The 14,819-nt window shown below is 36.9% G+C and overlaps 1 protein-coding gene across 1 annotated transcript in view; it reads left to right on the top strand.

Annotated features, from left to right (window-relative positions):
* The window catches only part of LOC134801027 (octopamine receptor Oamb), a 163,238-nt gene that overhangs the window by 99,326 nt on the left and 49,093 nt on the right, over window positions 1-14,819 (top strand). The window contains exon 2 of the mRNA XM_063773528.1: window positions 9,874-10,036. Coding sequence (XP_063629598.1) covers window positions 9,919-10,036 — 118 coding nt within the window. The 5' untranslated portion in view covers window positions 9,874-9,918. The remainder of the gene's footprint in view (window positions 1-9,873; window positions 10,037-14,819) is intronic.

Genomic DNA, 14,819 nt, shown 5'->3' with positions numbered 1-14,819 from the left:
TGACCCAAAAAGTTGCCCGCCTTCGTCTGAATAAGAATGATCTTCAAAAGATAATGAATTAATTTCGCAGCATCAATTACTAGTGACGGCTTTTGCCTTATCTCTCATTTGAAGGCTGGATAATTTATACGATATTGATGGAGGATATTAAAGACGATAATTCTACTTTGACATCTTTGAAATAAATTTATTTAAGGAGCGATTTATCTGGAAGATATCGCTCTTCTTTAGCGATAAGACGTTTTGTACCTACCAAGGTACCTATTGTTGTTGTTTGAGGTGTACAACGCTAGTCAGTTATGCATTTCACTCGTAATTACCGTAATACCTACCATAAAGTAATACACCGTGTTTTTATTGAATTCCGTTAACTTCGGGGTATGGTACGTTTAAGAAAACTAATTGGCATAGTCGATTTAAAAAATAATATATTTTTTTTGCTTTTTACAAAAAAAAAGTTTAAAAAGTAATTAAATGTAGCATATAGCTTTGGTGTAACATGGGCATTACATTTAACTCAACCAAACAATTGAAATCTGTGACATATCAATGTCATTTCGAACATGGATCGACCGAAATTGTACTTAAGTTTAGCAGCAAATGTATGAACTCATTCTAAACACTAATCAATATGTAAACCGGCCCTAAGGCAAGTGTACACGCTTGTAGAGGCGTTATAAGAAAAAAAAAATTATTGATTATCTCCGAAACGAAGTTAATTAGAATATCGGTGTCTTTGAGAAAGTTACTTGATTTAAGCTCAGGACTGCACCCTTGAAATTAACGAAAAAAAAAAAAACACGGTGTATAAGTAAAGAAAGAGTGGTAACTCCAGAAAACGCGAGTTATTTCGTAGTCGACAGCTAAGGTAAGTAGCGGAATTTATCAGTGCTGCTAGTCGACAATAGATGTCACAACGAACGAAAACCTTTATGCTCAACAATTTACAGCTAATAATATAACCGGATTAACTGGAACTCCTTCTGCTTATAATATTAGTTGTGAATTGTTTTAGCAGTACATTGTTCGTCAATTGCGACACTTCTGACATCTGGTGTCAAGTAGCGGTACTGACAATTCCGCTACTTGACGCTAGATGTCGACTACGAAATAACTCGCGTTTTGTTAAGAAAATTGATGTAGGTATGGAGTACCTACATAATTATATTGGCGCGGGCGAGACGCATGATAACATTGATAACTAAACAACATGATTCAAATAACATTGTGATGTCAGTGTGCGTTCGAATCGGCATGTATATATTTTTAGATGTGATCGATCGATTATTTTACAATCGACGTGCGTAGTAGTTTCACTGATTGATGAATGAGCACAAGGGAGTCATTCATAAATAACTTACGGAAACACTTGTGTTAAGGTATTTTCTATTTATGTTTTGTTTATAATCTGGCAATGGTGTAAGGAAATATGTGAAGGAAAACACAAACGCTTAAAAAATCTCCAATAAATGGATTATTTTTTGGTTAATTTTTCAAAATATCAGTGATATTTAGTTTGAGCTAAATATCTACTTACAGGGACAACATAACAAGCTTAAGTCAAAATTTGTAACTTAATGGTCTGAAAAAAAAAATGCATATTTATTTTGCATAACATTTACGACATTTAGATCACAACGGTTACCACTCACTTGTATTTTAGTCGCTATTGGCGACATGTTTCGGGCAATAACGACTAAAATACAAGTGCGTGTAACCGTTGTGACCTAAACATTTTAAAATATGTCCCATGAAAATTTAATTTCGTACATTTATGACATTTAAAATAAGTATTATTTTTATTACAATAGCTTGTTACGAAGTTTAAACTCGAGTGTTGGTTCGATGAAGTTTATGTTTAATTATGTTCAAAATGCGAAAGTTTCAACCTCCTAACTCATTTATGCAGTTTAGAATTTGAAACCTATTATTCCATTGTAGTTTAATATTCGATTTAACTTTTTAAAAGGACATCGGGCCTTTCACCAATATACAGTGTGAAAAAAAATCATGGGGCCTGGAGGGAAAGTACCTTAAAACCTTAAGTTTACTTAAAAGGAACATTCTGTTATTTAAAACCAAAACTGCATTCAAAGATTTTTTAAATTCGCTTCCTTCGTCCGGGAATCGAACCGACTAAAAATTCAAAAAATACTTAATATTAGATTTTATGGATATTTTGTACGACAGACGAGTGTAAGACTTAATGCACTTTCCCTCCAGGGCCAATTATTTTTTTCCACTCTGTAGATGCCTACAAGTGAAATCTTTTTAAGCTAATTACTTACCAAAATACCTACAATAAAAAGTAATTCAGTAAAATACAAGGTGTCAATAAAATCACAACACAAACCAGTAAAATGTAACCACGTTTCTCTACCATTGCTTTTCCAATTAACTCAAGCCTTAATGGAGGTGCGACCCACTGAAAAAACCTTCCACGATAACCAAGCTAAAATGAACCTTAAATCGAACATATAAAAGCTAATTTGAGTCAGCTGTAGGTATGTTATCTGTAGCGCTCTGCTGGTCGCCATTGAATGGATTCGATGTTGTTGAATCAATGGTTAAAATATTTATGTCCGAATCTTTACATTTTGTAGGTTTGGATGTCGTTTTGAGGAATGCAGTGTATTTTTGCCTGCGGGCAAGTTTATTCTGAGGCATGTCATTTTAATACATTGACTGTACAGTCAGCAGAAGAAGTTGCTAAGCGGGCGAGGTGTTCAAAATTACCTTGAGACGCTTTTATTCTCTAAACAATAAAGTCACGTCAAGATCATTTTTTGACACTTAGATTTTATTCTAGAGACATTCTCGACTAGTATTTTTTATATTTTTTTTTTTTGACGATCTTTTGTGAAATTCTTAGTATTTAATGTGATCTGTATAATAATCCAATATTATTATGGAATAATAATTAACATCAATACATTGCTCTGATAATTAGCTTAAGATAATATATTATGTAAAACGTTCATAAGTGCTTGTTGCTAGGCCTACATGAAGCTTAGCAACTTCTGCTGCTGACTGTACACAAAATAACGTGTTTGACCCTTTTTTAGTAAAATCGCTAGCATTACATAAACGCTAAAAAAAAACTCTAGAATATTATAGGTAACCTAACCCTTTAATTACACTCTGGGACGATAAGACCTCAATTTATCTTTTGTTTAGTCAATTTCCATGTTAATTTAGTGAGTCTCATTGTGTTAGTCGTTTCGTGTCTTGTGTCTATTTTATTTAAGTAGTGTTCTGAGTGACTTTGGGCTTTAAGACCTCAGAACCCCTAGTGTAAATTACATTCGATAGGGTGACGTGACGTACGCATTTGCGTTAAGTCTCATTTTGTATGGGATTTTGAACAGCGCGCCAAGCGGGACGTTTTAGAAACTCAAAATCTAGGTACAGATACTAAGTCTTATTATCTAAGACAGGACAAAATATTAAAACGGAAGATTTGGCTAACGCACGGATTTTAACCTTTTATTTCAATTACTCTGACATTATTTTTCTGTTTAAAATTTTTCCCGTCATATCCCTCGGCTATATTACTAGTTTTTGAAGTGAAAACTTCTTTAGCGGCGCTGTGCACTTTTTGAGGTGGGGAAAAAATGATAAACTCGAGACAGCTTAAGGCGTAAGGCGTAACCCTCTCTTTCTACTGCGCGGCGAAAATGTATGCCTGAGCCTGCTGTTTCGTTTAGGCGGCGCAGGGCGCTTGCGTGACGTCACGTGTGACGGACAATCTCATTGTGTTTTTCTTTTTTTGATTTAAATGCCATCTAGTGAGTTTCCCTCAAACTGGTATTAATATAACTGTAGTAGGTACTCACAGTGATGTGCTTAGGGCTTTCAAGTAATGCGACGAAATAACGCTAGATGGCGTTAACCTCAATTATACATAGTGCTGCAGACATTTTGCACTAGATGGCGCTGTTATTAATATTTTGAGTTACAATGTCATTTAGTTTTCATTTCTGCCGGCACTCCCGGAGTGCAACCCGTTGTTTTTTATACTAAAATTATACTTCTATGGTATGCAGGGTAAAGATATATAATTGAATATTAGGCATGTTTTCGTAATTTATTTTCTGTCGAGCAATCATTGTCCTTTTAAGGTTTTGATTAGAGTCTGCCCTTGCATATAATAAGTCTAGTTTCCATCTGAAAAAGTTTACAATATTTTTAAGTCAAAAGTAAGCTTTGAATGTTTTAAGAATGAACTGTTTGTTCAAGACTTTTGTTTACTAATTCAAAAATACTAGAGAAAGTTTTTTCTTATTTACTCTGCATCCTACGGTCTACTATGCCCGCAACCCCTTGTGGTGTGGTCTACATACAACACACTATTTATGATTTTCCCTTGAGCACCTCACACCTTTGTCATATATCAGAATACATTCATATTCCAAACTGACCAGTCGTTTACCTCCACGTCACATGGCGGCCCTGTCAGTGCGACCTTGGCTGCACTGGCGGTACGCTGCGCTAGCTAGTACCAGCGCCCACACTGTTAACTGACAGCTTGTAAACCTTATTACAAAAGGCATAAGGTCCTCCGATGGACAGTTAAGAGCGTTGCTGTTTGTACGTTAATAAATTAAATGGAGAATTCAGTGCCCTTATGAACAGTTTACACCCTAAAGAGTTAAGTGTAGCGAGGTTTAAACGTTCTACCGTTATTTCCCAGCACTAATATAATTAGTCGAGTGCGAAGCGGGGCCGAATAGAAAACAGTTCATTTTATTTTCAAAGGACGAAGTAATTTCATTTAGGGATAACAGAAGTGCAACAAGTAGCAGACGAGAATAAAATATAAAAGGGATAGGATATTTGATTTAAAAAATCAGTCTCGAGTTAGACCAAGAAAAGTCTGCAGAGATTTGGACAGCACACGCAGTGCAAGTGTTATTTTAAAAGTCAAACTGCTATGAAATTATGACGTATAAATAACACTTGCACTACGTGTGCTGTCTAAATCTCTGCAGACTTTTCTTGGTCTAACTTCTATATACGTCCCACTGCTGGGCAAAGGTCTCCCCCTCATGTGCGAATGAGCTTGCCCCCACGATGGACCAATGCGGGTTGGTGACTTCACATTAAACCGTTGAATTTTATAGTGGATTTGCTTCGCCGAAAAGCTAGTGGTCATTATAACACTACAAACTATCAACCCAAACATTAATTATCACCACTTTATAAGATTTCACGAAACCCGTTGTCTAAACAGCAATGCGTAAATCGTGTGCAATAGGGCTTCCGATACCGGGATCCCGTCTGTTTAAACAGATTTTTCAATACCGGTATTTTTTAATGAAATACCGGGATCCCGGTATTTTCAAAAACAAGGAAAATGTGCCTATTATAACGTTTAAAATCTATTAAAATGGTCAAATTCGGCTGTATCAAGAAGATAACTTGCCAATTTAGTTAAAGAAGATCATCTAATTGAAACAAGATCTGTGCATATGCGTTAGATAAATTGAATTGAATTGGTGATGAATTCTGATGTTCAGGATATATTAAGGGGCTACCCCACGCGAATGACCTTCGATCTGAATCCCTTAGTTTTCTAATGTTTTTTGTAGCTTATTATATTAACAACAACATCTTGAAGCAATATATACTGCAAAACGTAATTAAAGACCAAAAAAAGTAAGAAAATGTTGCCACTTTTTACTAGCGCGTCTTGTATTTATGCAAAAATAAGTATATAAAAGTACTTTTTTAAATCGCAGAAGTAAAATTACTAATAAATAAATTATCTTAGCGTGATTATTTATCAAAAGGAATTTACTATTTTACAAACAAATTATTGCAGTGGCAACATTGTCTTACTTTTTTTGGTCTTGAATTATGTTTTGCAGTTTATTATCCTATATTTACTTCAAAGTTCATTGCCTTCGAGATATTTGGCATCAAAGTTGAACAATTTTAGGCTATAAACTGGTTTTCTGGCCATAACCTTTGTGTTAATTAGTTTAAAATGAAAACCCTGGACACGTTTCTCGAGACGTCAAAGACGAACCCAAATATTTAGATTTCGTACATGTAATTGTAAGATTCTTCACTGCAAACTAGATACGAAAAAAGTGTTTTATTTTAGAAAAATGTCGGGTAGCCCCTTATTATAATTAGTTCTTAAAATTTTATCAAAAAGTAGAAAGAAATTAATTGTAATGGCATACGAATTTTTGGTGCCAAAGAATATTTATTGGCTGATTATTAGATTGAACTAAAAATGTGACTTGTGAAGTCAACAAGGCGGATAAAATTATTGCCAACCTGGAGGGTTGACATAATTATTACAGATGGCGATTATTGTTTAATATCCTAAGCTAAGGACATACATATCTGGTGTAAAAGTGAGCCTTTAAAAAAAAAACTCAATTTTTTTAAGCCATTTATAGACAATACCGGGATCCCGGGATCCCGGTACTGATGAAGACAGTTTCGGTATTAATACCGGTATTGAAAGAAGCCCGGTATTTGGAAGCCCTAGTGTGCAATAGACGCAAAGGCCTGTGATGATGATGAAATATCTTTACTTTACAGCCTAGCTCAATAAAAAGTTAGGCCTAAACCCACAGATTACTTACCTAGTAATAGACAGTACAAGATCAAAATCATAAAATTGACAATGACGTTTGTCCCTGTGACGACGTCACACAGCAAACAATTGATCACCTTATTAAAACTTGCCCAAGGTTCCTTTACGCAAGAACGATCCACGACACCATATGCACCAAGTACAACAAAGAAGAAGCCCTCGACTCCTTTTTAAGGTATACGAAATACATACCTAATAGATAATTTAAAATCATTCAATAAATAACTATTTTTAAGCCCCCAGATAAAACTTTATTAATATAACACCTCAAAAAAATACATATTACTAAATATAAACTTAAAGCAATCGGCCGCCCGTACTCCTAGCGAGGACCGACTGACCCTCACCAAATAAAAAAACCGGACAAGTGCGAGTCGGACGCGCCCACCGAGGGTTCCGTACTTTTTAGTATTTGTTGTTATAGCGGCAACAGAAATACATCATCTGTGAAAATTTCAACTGTCTAGCTATCACGGTTCGTGAGATACAGCCTGGTGACAGACGGACGGACGGACGGACGGACAGCGGAGTCTTAGTAATAGGGTCCCGTTTTACCCTTTGGGTCCTACGGAACCCTAAAAAGATAAAAAAGGCATAGCCTTTTGGTTAAAATTACAGGGACCTGTTGAATGAGGGCTCTGCCTCATCTGGTGATACTTAAGGTGACATTTGGATGGCAAATGCAGCTGCATTACTGTGGCGGTTTTACTACTGCGGAGTGACCGCGGCCTAGAATGAGTGACGTTCGCAACCGCATTATTACCGCGCTTAGATCATTCCGTCATTCATTTTATCAAGGAGATTGATTGTTAAGTCTATGAGTAGAGTGGTTGAATAGGGGGTATTACTGCAATGTTCTGCCGCGAGAGTGCAGCACTAGCGCCTATAGTCAACCATAGAGTAACTTATACATACTGTGCCTTAAACTGTGTTTTGAAAAGAGTTTCATACACAATAAAATATTACATTGATGCATCATGATGCATTGTGATGGATTGTGGTAGTGGCGCCCCCTACGCAGAGTTTCGCGTAATATTCCCTGTTAACGTTGAGTCTACACGAGATAGTCTATGACTGGCCCAGATCGCAGCACAATTAAAGCCTAAACTAATTCAACCAACTGTCACGTGACCGAAAATAGAGTTCTGTGAAGTAATTACAAAGCCAAACAAAAGGCCGGAGGCTAGACGGTTAATTAGGGACGAGTTTTGCGGCCCGAGTGAAGCGAGGAAGCGAATTGTAAACGCTAAAATTGCTTTTGTTATTACCACCAATAGTAACCGTTTTGAAATTATTTTATGATCCAATTTGATCAACAGATTTATTATTTTAGAGGCTCATCTTAAGAGAAACTTCATTTTGAATTTTAAGAGTTAGTAGGAGCTTGTATGTATACATATTTTGTATGGAATTCGGTTTTGCTCCTAACTCTTGTAATATATAATAAAAAAACATCTAAAATAAAATCAAACAGAAGGGCATAAAACAATAAAGTTTGATAATATATTTTCCATAATATCGATATCCAGGGAGGAAAATGGGGACTACTTTTGTATGGAGAAGCGGTCGTTTACATTCCTCTCACAGAAAGTAAAAGTAGGTAGGTACATTTGTTCGATGATCGATGAAATCATATTTACTCTTTAAAATATCAGAGAAGGCCTTTCATAAACATTGTTTAGCCGTTTTTGTATGATTTTGTAATAAACAGACAATTCTTCTACAAATATTCTGGATAGGATCGGAATATTTGTAAGATTTTACGCTAATGGTTTCTAGCAGAAAAAACGCTACTGCTTGTAACTTGATAGTTACCCACATACCATGACCATATATGCTTGAACACTAAATTACAAACTTTGGGTCTGTAATGCGACACCGATTCTTACCCTTCATGGAACAAGGACTTTGTAGCACATGTACTTATAGGGTGAGGCTAAAAAGTCCGTCGGATAACAAAAACCTTTTTATTACAATTGCTCAAAAAGTGATAGGCATTTTACTTGGCTGTTTAGCGTTCACAATGTTCGTTTTTACTTTACATTTTTTTTAACCGTAGGTAATCTACATTTTAGTGTTTGGATTTTGAAAACTGTATACACTTAGGATGATAATATGTCATATGATATTTACACAACGAACGATCTATGAATGACATTCCTGTGCCGCAGAAGTACTTAGGATTTATTATAGACTCAGGACTATCATGGTCAGCCCATACAGAAAATACTTGTGCAAACACCTCGGCGTGTTATGCGTTATCCAGATTGACCCATAGCCTCTCTGAGGAGAACCTAAAAAAAGCGTACTTTGGATATTTTCACTCCATACTAATATATGGAGTGAACCTATGGGGTACCGCTGCTGATCGCGATAAAATATTGAAGTTACAAAAACTTGCACTCCGCATAATGGCACAAAAACTTCAAGACCACCCGGCGAAGGAATTGTTCATTAAATTAGAAATATTAACGTTGCCTAGTGTATATATGTATACTTGAAGCCTGTAAATACACAAGACGGAATCTTGCCTGGCTGCCTACCAACGGGCAGATGACGGGCACTGTGACGCGCAGGCGTGACCAACTGCGGGTGCTTCCGCGCCGGCTCGTCAAGTCAAAAAAAACCCTGGACGTACTCGGGATAAGACTATATAACACATTGAATGATGATATAAAACAAACACCAACCGATAAGATGTTTGTTAGGAAACTAAAGGCTATATTAATACAATTAGCTTGTTATAAAATTGATGATTTTTTCTCCGACTACAAGTCATTGGCCCAATCATAAATTAGGAAATTAAAATGCAAAATGAAAACTGACGTTATTTAAAAACATGTTAAGTAAGTTAAAATTATGCTACGTAAATAAGTATAAGTTTAAAGTGTTTACAACCTTGTATAATATCATAAATATCATAATGTACCTACTATGACGTGTAAATAATTATTTACCAATAGATAATTATTCATTATTATTCAACGCATTTCGTAGTGAAACATTGTGAGGAAACCGGACAAATCCTACGCCTAGTTTTCCCTTCTGCTGAGCGACCTGCGAGCGAGCGAAAATTGTAACAATTTGTTTGAATGTGCATCTCCGTCTTATATTTCAACGTCGATACTATGCTGTCACTAGGACTATTTTGTCAAAGAAACTTTTTATATGAGTATATTTACGTCGTCTTTGGATACTTAGCTATATAGAGATATATATGCCTAATAAAATATTTAACCTTAAAATGTGTTTGTCCCCAGAACCAATGGCGACCTGACACACCCCCCTTGCGCTGACCATGCGCTATGCGCTCGCTGAACGAGACAGCATGCGCGGCGCTGCTGGAAGACGTGCGCTGGGACGAGCCTGCCAGCCTCGTCTCTCTTGCCGTGCTCGCGCTCATCGACGTGCTCGTCATTGCAGGTACGACTCATAAACAACTAGGCAGTCAATCAACTACCCAATCAACTATCAAACCAACCAGCCAACTATCCGTCTAAGCAACCATCCAACCAGACAATAAATCAACCAACCATCCAACCAAACATGAAACCAACCAATCTAACTACCAACCAACCAATCATCCAACCAACCATCCAACTACCTATTCAATCAAACATGAAACCGATCAATCAACCAACCAACAAGCTAATTAACCTACCTCAAACAAATCAAGTAATCAAATTAGTATCCAAAATTTTGATCCAACAACGTACCAAATTAAACCACGATTTCGCATGCGGGGCGCTGTTAGAAGACGTGCGCTGGGACGAGCCTGCCAGCCTCGTCTCTCTTGGCGTACTCGCGCTCATCGACGTGCTCGTCATTGCAGGTACGACTCGCAACCAGCTGAGCAACCAAGCCAATCAACCGATAAAAACTATCATCCTAATCACATAACCAACCAACCCTCACTCTTCTTCCTCGCGTTATCCCGGCATTTTGCCACGGCTCATGGGAGCCTGGAGTCCGCTTGACAACTAATCCCAAGAATTGACGTAGGCACTAGTTTTTACGAAAGCGACTGCCATCTGACCTTTCAACCCAGAGCGCAAACTAGGTTTCCTCATGATGTTTTCCTTCACCGAAAAGCGGCTAGTAAATATCAATAGATATTGCGTAGGTACATAAGTTCCGAAAAACTCGAGCGGGGTTCGAACCCGCGACGTCCGGATTGAAAGTCACACTCTCTTACCGCTAGGCCACCAGCGGTTATGTAATAACAACTTGAGTTAAAAATAGTTTTTTATCAACTTTGTCGGTTTAGAAATATCATCATTGGCCTTTGCGTCTATTGCAGACGATTTATATGGTGTTAAACCGGAGAAACACATTTTTGGTGGCTGAATAGACCAATGCAAGACTGACATGGTTTATCACAGGCCTGACAATAGTTTAAAAATAAAACTTTTTATGAAACCCTTATTGGGAATGTTTATTTTTTGTTTCAGGTACATAAAAAAATAAACTAATTTATCTATAAAATAAAACTAAATTAAAACTAAAAACTAGTATTAACTAAATAAAATACAAATATATCTAAGAAATGGGGCCCCTTTGGCATGGTGCCGAGAACGCTGGCAGCATTTCCCGGCTGTATTGCGATGCCTACGTTGTGCGAAAAAGCTGCCAGCTCTTCGGTCACCCTTATTACAATTAATTTACTTAAAAAACATCACAAAAACAGTTAACCCACCTTAATGCACTAACAATGTTAGCTCAAGTACTTATTCAAAGAGATAGTTATGCCTAAAGTTGTTTCGCTTAACGTAATTGGAGACTAGCTGGCTGTTGCTATTGCTACTGCAAACCCAGCAATTGCCTCTAGCCAGTATCACTACGAGGTGGCTTAAATCTAAGTACAACTAAAACTATGGCTTTTTTTTGCTAGCCTATTATGGTGTCCCACTGCTGGGCAAAGGCCTCTCCCCTTATCTTCCACGACTCCCGACATAGCGCCTGCTCTGGCCAGTTACTGAGAAAGGTGTGTAGGTCGTCCCGCCATCTCCATCTGGGCCTGCCGCGTCCGCGCCCTTCTTCTGGCATCCAATTGGTAGCTACACTAGCACATCTGTCTGGATGCATGCGGCAGACGTGACCGGCCCCATCCCAGTCCCATTTGAGCCTAGCAGTCTTCTCTCTGATTTCTTTAATAAAAAATATAACTTTATCCCCTTTTTTAGGGCTCCGTATCCAAAGGGTAAAAACGGGAACCCTATTACAAAGACTCTACTGTCTGTCTGTCTGTCCGTCTGTCTGTCACCAGGCTGTATCTCATGAACCGTGATTGCTAGACAGTTGAAATTTTCACAATGATATATTTCTGTTACCGCTATAACAACAAATACTAAAAACAGAATAAAATAAATATGTAAAAGGGGCTCCCATACAACAAACGTGATTTTTTGCGTAATGGTACGGAACCCTTCGTGCGCGAGTCCGACTCGCACTCGGCCGGTTTTTGAAATATTGGGGCATAAAAATATCTCTTTTATCCCCTTTTTTTGTTTATAACTTTTACATTTTTTTATGTGGAAATAAACGCTTGAAATACAGTTTTCTAGACATAATTCCGAATCCAATGTGGTATCACACGTATTTTTAGGAGTACCTAACACCTACGTACCTACATATTACCACTTTGAACTAGTAAGCTTTAGTAATACTCTAGATGTTTGACTTCAAAGCCTTAAGACTCTGCTTGTTTTAAACATCTGATACATTATTCAGGAGCCATTGGATCAAGTTCAAAACATCTCTCGGAAATTAAGCAGTTCGTCGTCAATTCGTCTCGGAAACAAAATAGTAATCCAATTATAATCCAATACTGCAACTTTGGTTCGTAAATTTAATCCCATCAAAAATATAAATGTGAAATGAGAGCCAAGTTCAATACGAAGAAATAAGAATAGATAATATGCGTCGTTATTGACTCGCCGGAAAAGAATTGAGATATTATATAATATGTGTGCCAAGTTCTAGTTCGCTTGGAATCTAATTAAAGTTCGGGATTTCACTTGGCTAGTTTTTACGAAGACGCTATGTATTATATTTGTCAATGTTAGTTCTTTTTTAGTTAGTTGATATAAAAGAATGAATGAATGAATGTCTACACCTCGAATTGGCCTATTATTTTCTTCAATAACACGAATGTAAATCACAGAACAGTCAGCGCCACCTGTTATCGCCACTTGTCAGACTGAAAACTTGGAAACTTCTTATTTATTCAAAAGTTTTTCAATATTTCGACGGCGCCTGTGGTAGACATCTGCGAGGAATACTTTGGAAAAATGGAGTAAAGGTGCGTTTACAATCAACATTCATTTCATGAAGTAGAACAGTCATACCTACGTATTGTAAGCTGTGTGATGAGTGCAATAAAGATGTATTGTACCGTAAAATGGGGTGAGTAGGTTCAAAACTGACATTCAAACCTCGATAACATTTTAATTTTACATTATGCAAACTGAATGGTGTAAATAATAAGTGTTCCGGACATTTGTATTTTAGTTTTTATTTTATTTTGGGTAGTTGGTGATTTTGGAAGATTGTTGGATCGTTTTTTTTATTATTATTACTATCGCTCCATTTTAAATTGGAATAAATTATTTTTGTAGCAGTAGCCTTAAAATCCCATCTCACCCCCCTTTCATCCCTTCTCTCCCCATTCATAAACTAACTCTCCCCGCGAACCCTACTCACCCCATTTTATGGTATTTCATTGTACTTACACAGAATCAGAAAGAGTAAAATACGTGCTAGGTACATGATCTGTAACACCATATTGTAACATCCCCATACTGTATCAATGCAAATAAATAATTTCTGATTTCTGATTTAGGGCAACATTACGTAAACATAATAGTCCAGGAAGGACGCGAACAAAGGATTTATATAAGCATTTATTTAACTTACAAAGAATGTATATATACTTCCGAATATACATAATACTCTGGTCAAATTTTACAAGATAAATTAGACCCACTTCCCATTAATCGACTAAAATTTCACATAAATTATGTAAGTTGGGTGACAATGCCATCGAACTGATCTGATGATTGGCACAGGTGGTGGCTATAGGAACTCTGTAATAAAACAACGCAACTAGTTGTGTTGAGGTTTGTTAGAATTGTCTCTATGAGTAAAAGTTGCCTGTTGAAAGAAAAGTACTGTCAGCGATAAAAGCTAGTATCAAAAAAAAATTTTTTTGGCATAAAAACTTATTATGAAAAGTATAATAAACCAAGTATTTCGCCATACTGCATTGAACCAGCGTGGGGACTATAGCCCAAACCCTCTCGCGTTTGAGTGGAGGCCTGTGCCCAGCAGTGGGACGTATATAGGCTGTATTATTATTTATTATTATTATTTCTCCATTGAATCGTCAGCCTTAACAACCTCTCAGTCAGCTGGTACAATAAAGAATTACCATTCTCAAACAGCTCCGTGGCTTCGCTTCTGCCGTAACTCAATAAAAACTTGCGCGGGGGCGATATTGCTGTTATTTCGATTACTTAGCGAAAATTCGTTTACAAGAAAACCTGTATACAATACATGTTCCGTGACTTTCCGTAGGATCTGTCATCCCAATCATTTTTATTTTTGTTTGGCGTTTGTCGATGTACGATTGCCATTTCGGCTAGGTTCCCAAACCGGCGGTAGCATAGATAGTCGCATTTTTATCGCCTGTCACCATGCCTCTCATAAGTGCGAAAGTGACAAGCGATACAAATGCAACCATGCTGCCACCACAGGTACCTACTTCATAAAAAAATATCTTCTTTTACAAGGCAAATGTTTAAACTTTAAAGTTATTCAATCAGTAATTTCTATCGTTTTATATGTGACTCGGATTCCGTTTTCTATCAACGATGGTCATATTCATGTCATCTTGGATATCAACTTATTTTATTTAGTGAGGCGAATTGCTGTATGCAATAAGAATAAAAACCATATTCATGCGAAAGATGTATTTGTAGGGAAATTCCTTTTAGTGATGGCGTTTTAGAACGTCGAGTTTCGAGTGCACGTGAGCTTATCAAATCGAACTTTGCGTGAGTTTGAAGAATGATGACAGCACATATTGAAAAGTTTGGACAGATTAAGATAAGTTAGATAAGTTTTAATAGGAGCAGTATTCTTGTTAACAATTTGTGAAAGATTTGAATGTTGTTCTGATACCTTCACACGACTAGCAGTGCATTTA

The sequence above is a fragment of the Cydia splendana genome, chromosome 21 (genome assembly GCF_910591565.1).
Source record: "Cydia splendana chromosome 21, ilCydSple1.2, whole genome shotgun sequence".
Classification (NCBI taxonomy): domain Eukaryota; kingdom Metazoa; phylum Arthropoda; class Insecta; order Lepidoptera; family Tortricidae; genus Cydia; species Cydia splendana.
Note: the sequence above shows the minus strand (reverse complement) of the source record. Positions and strands in the feature narration are given on the sequence as shown.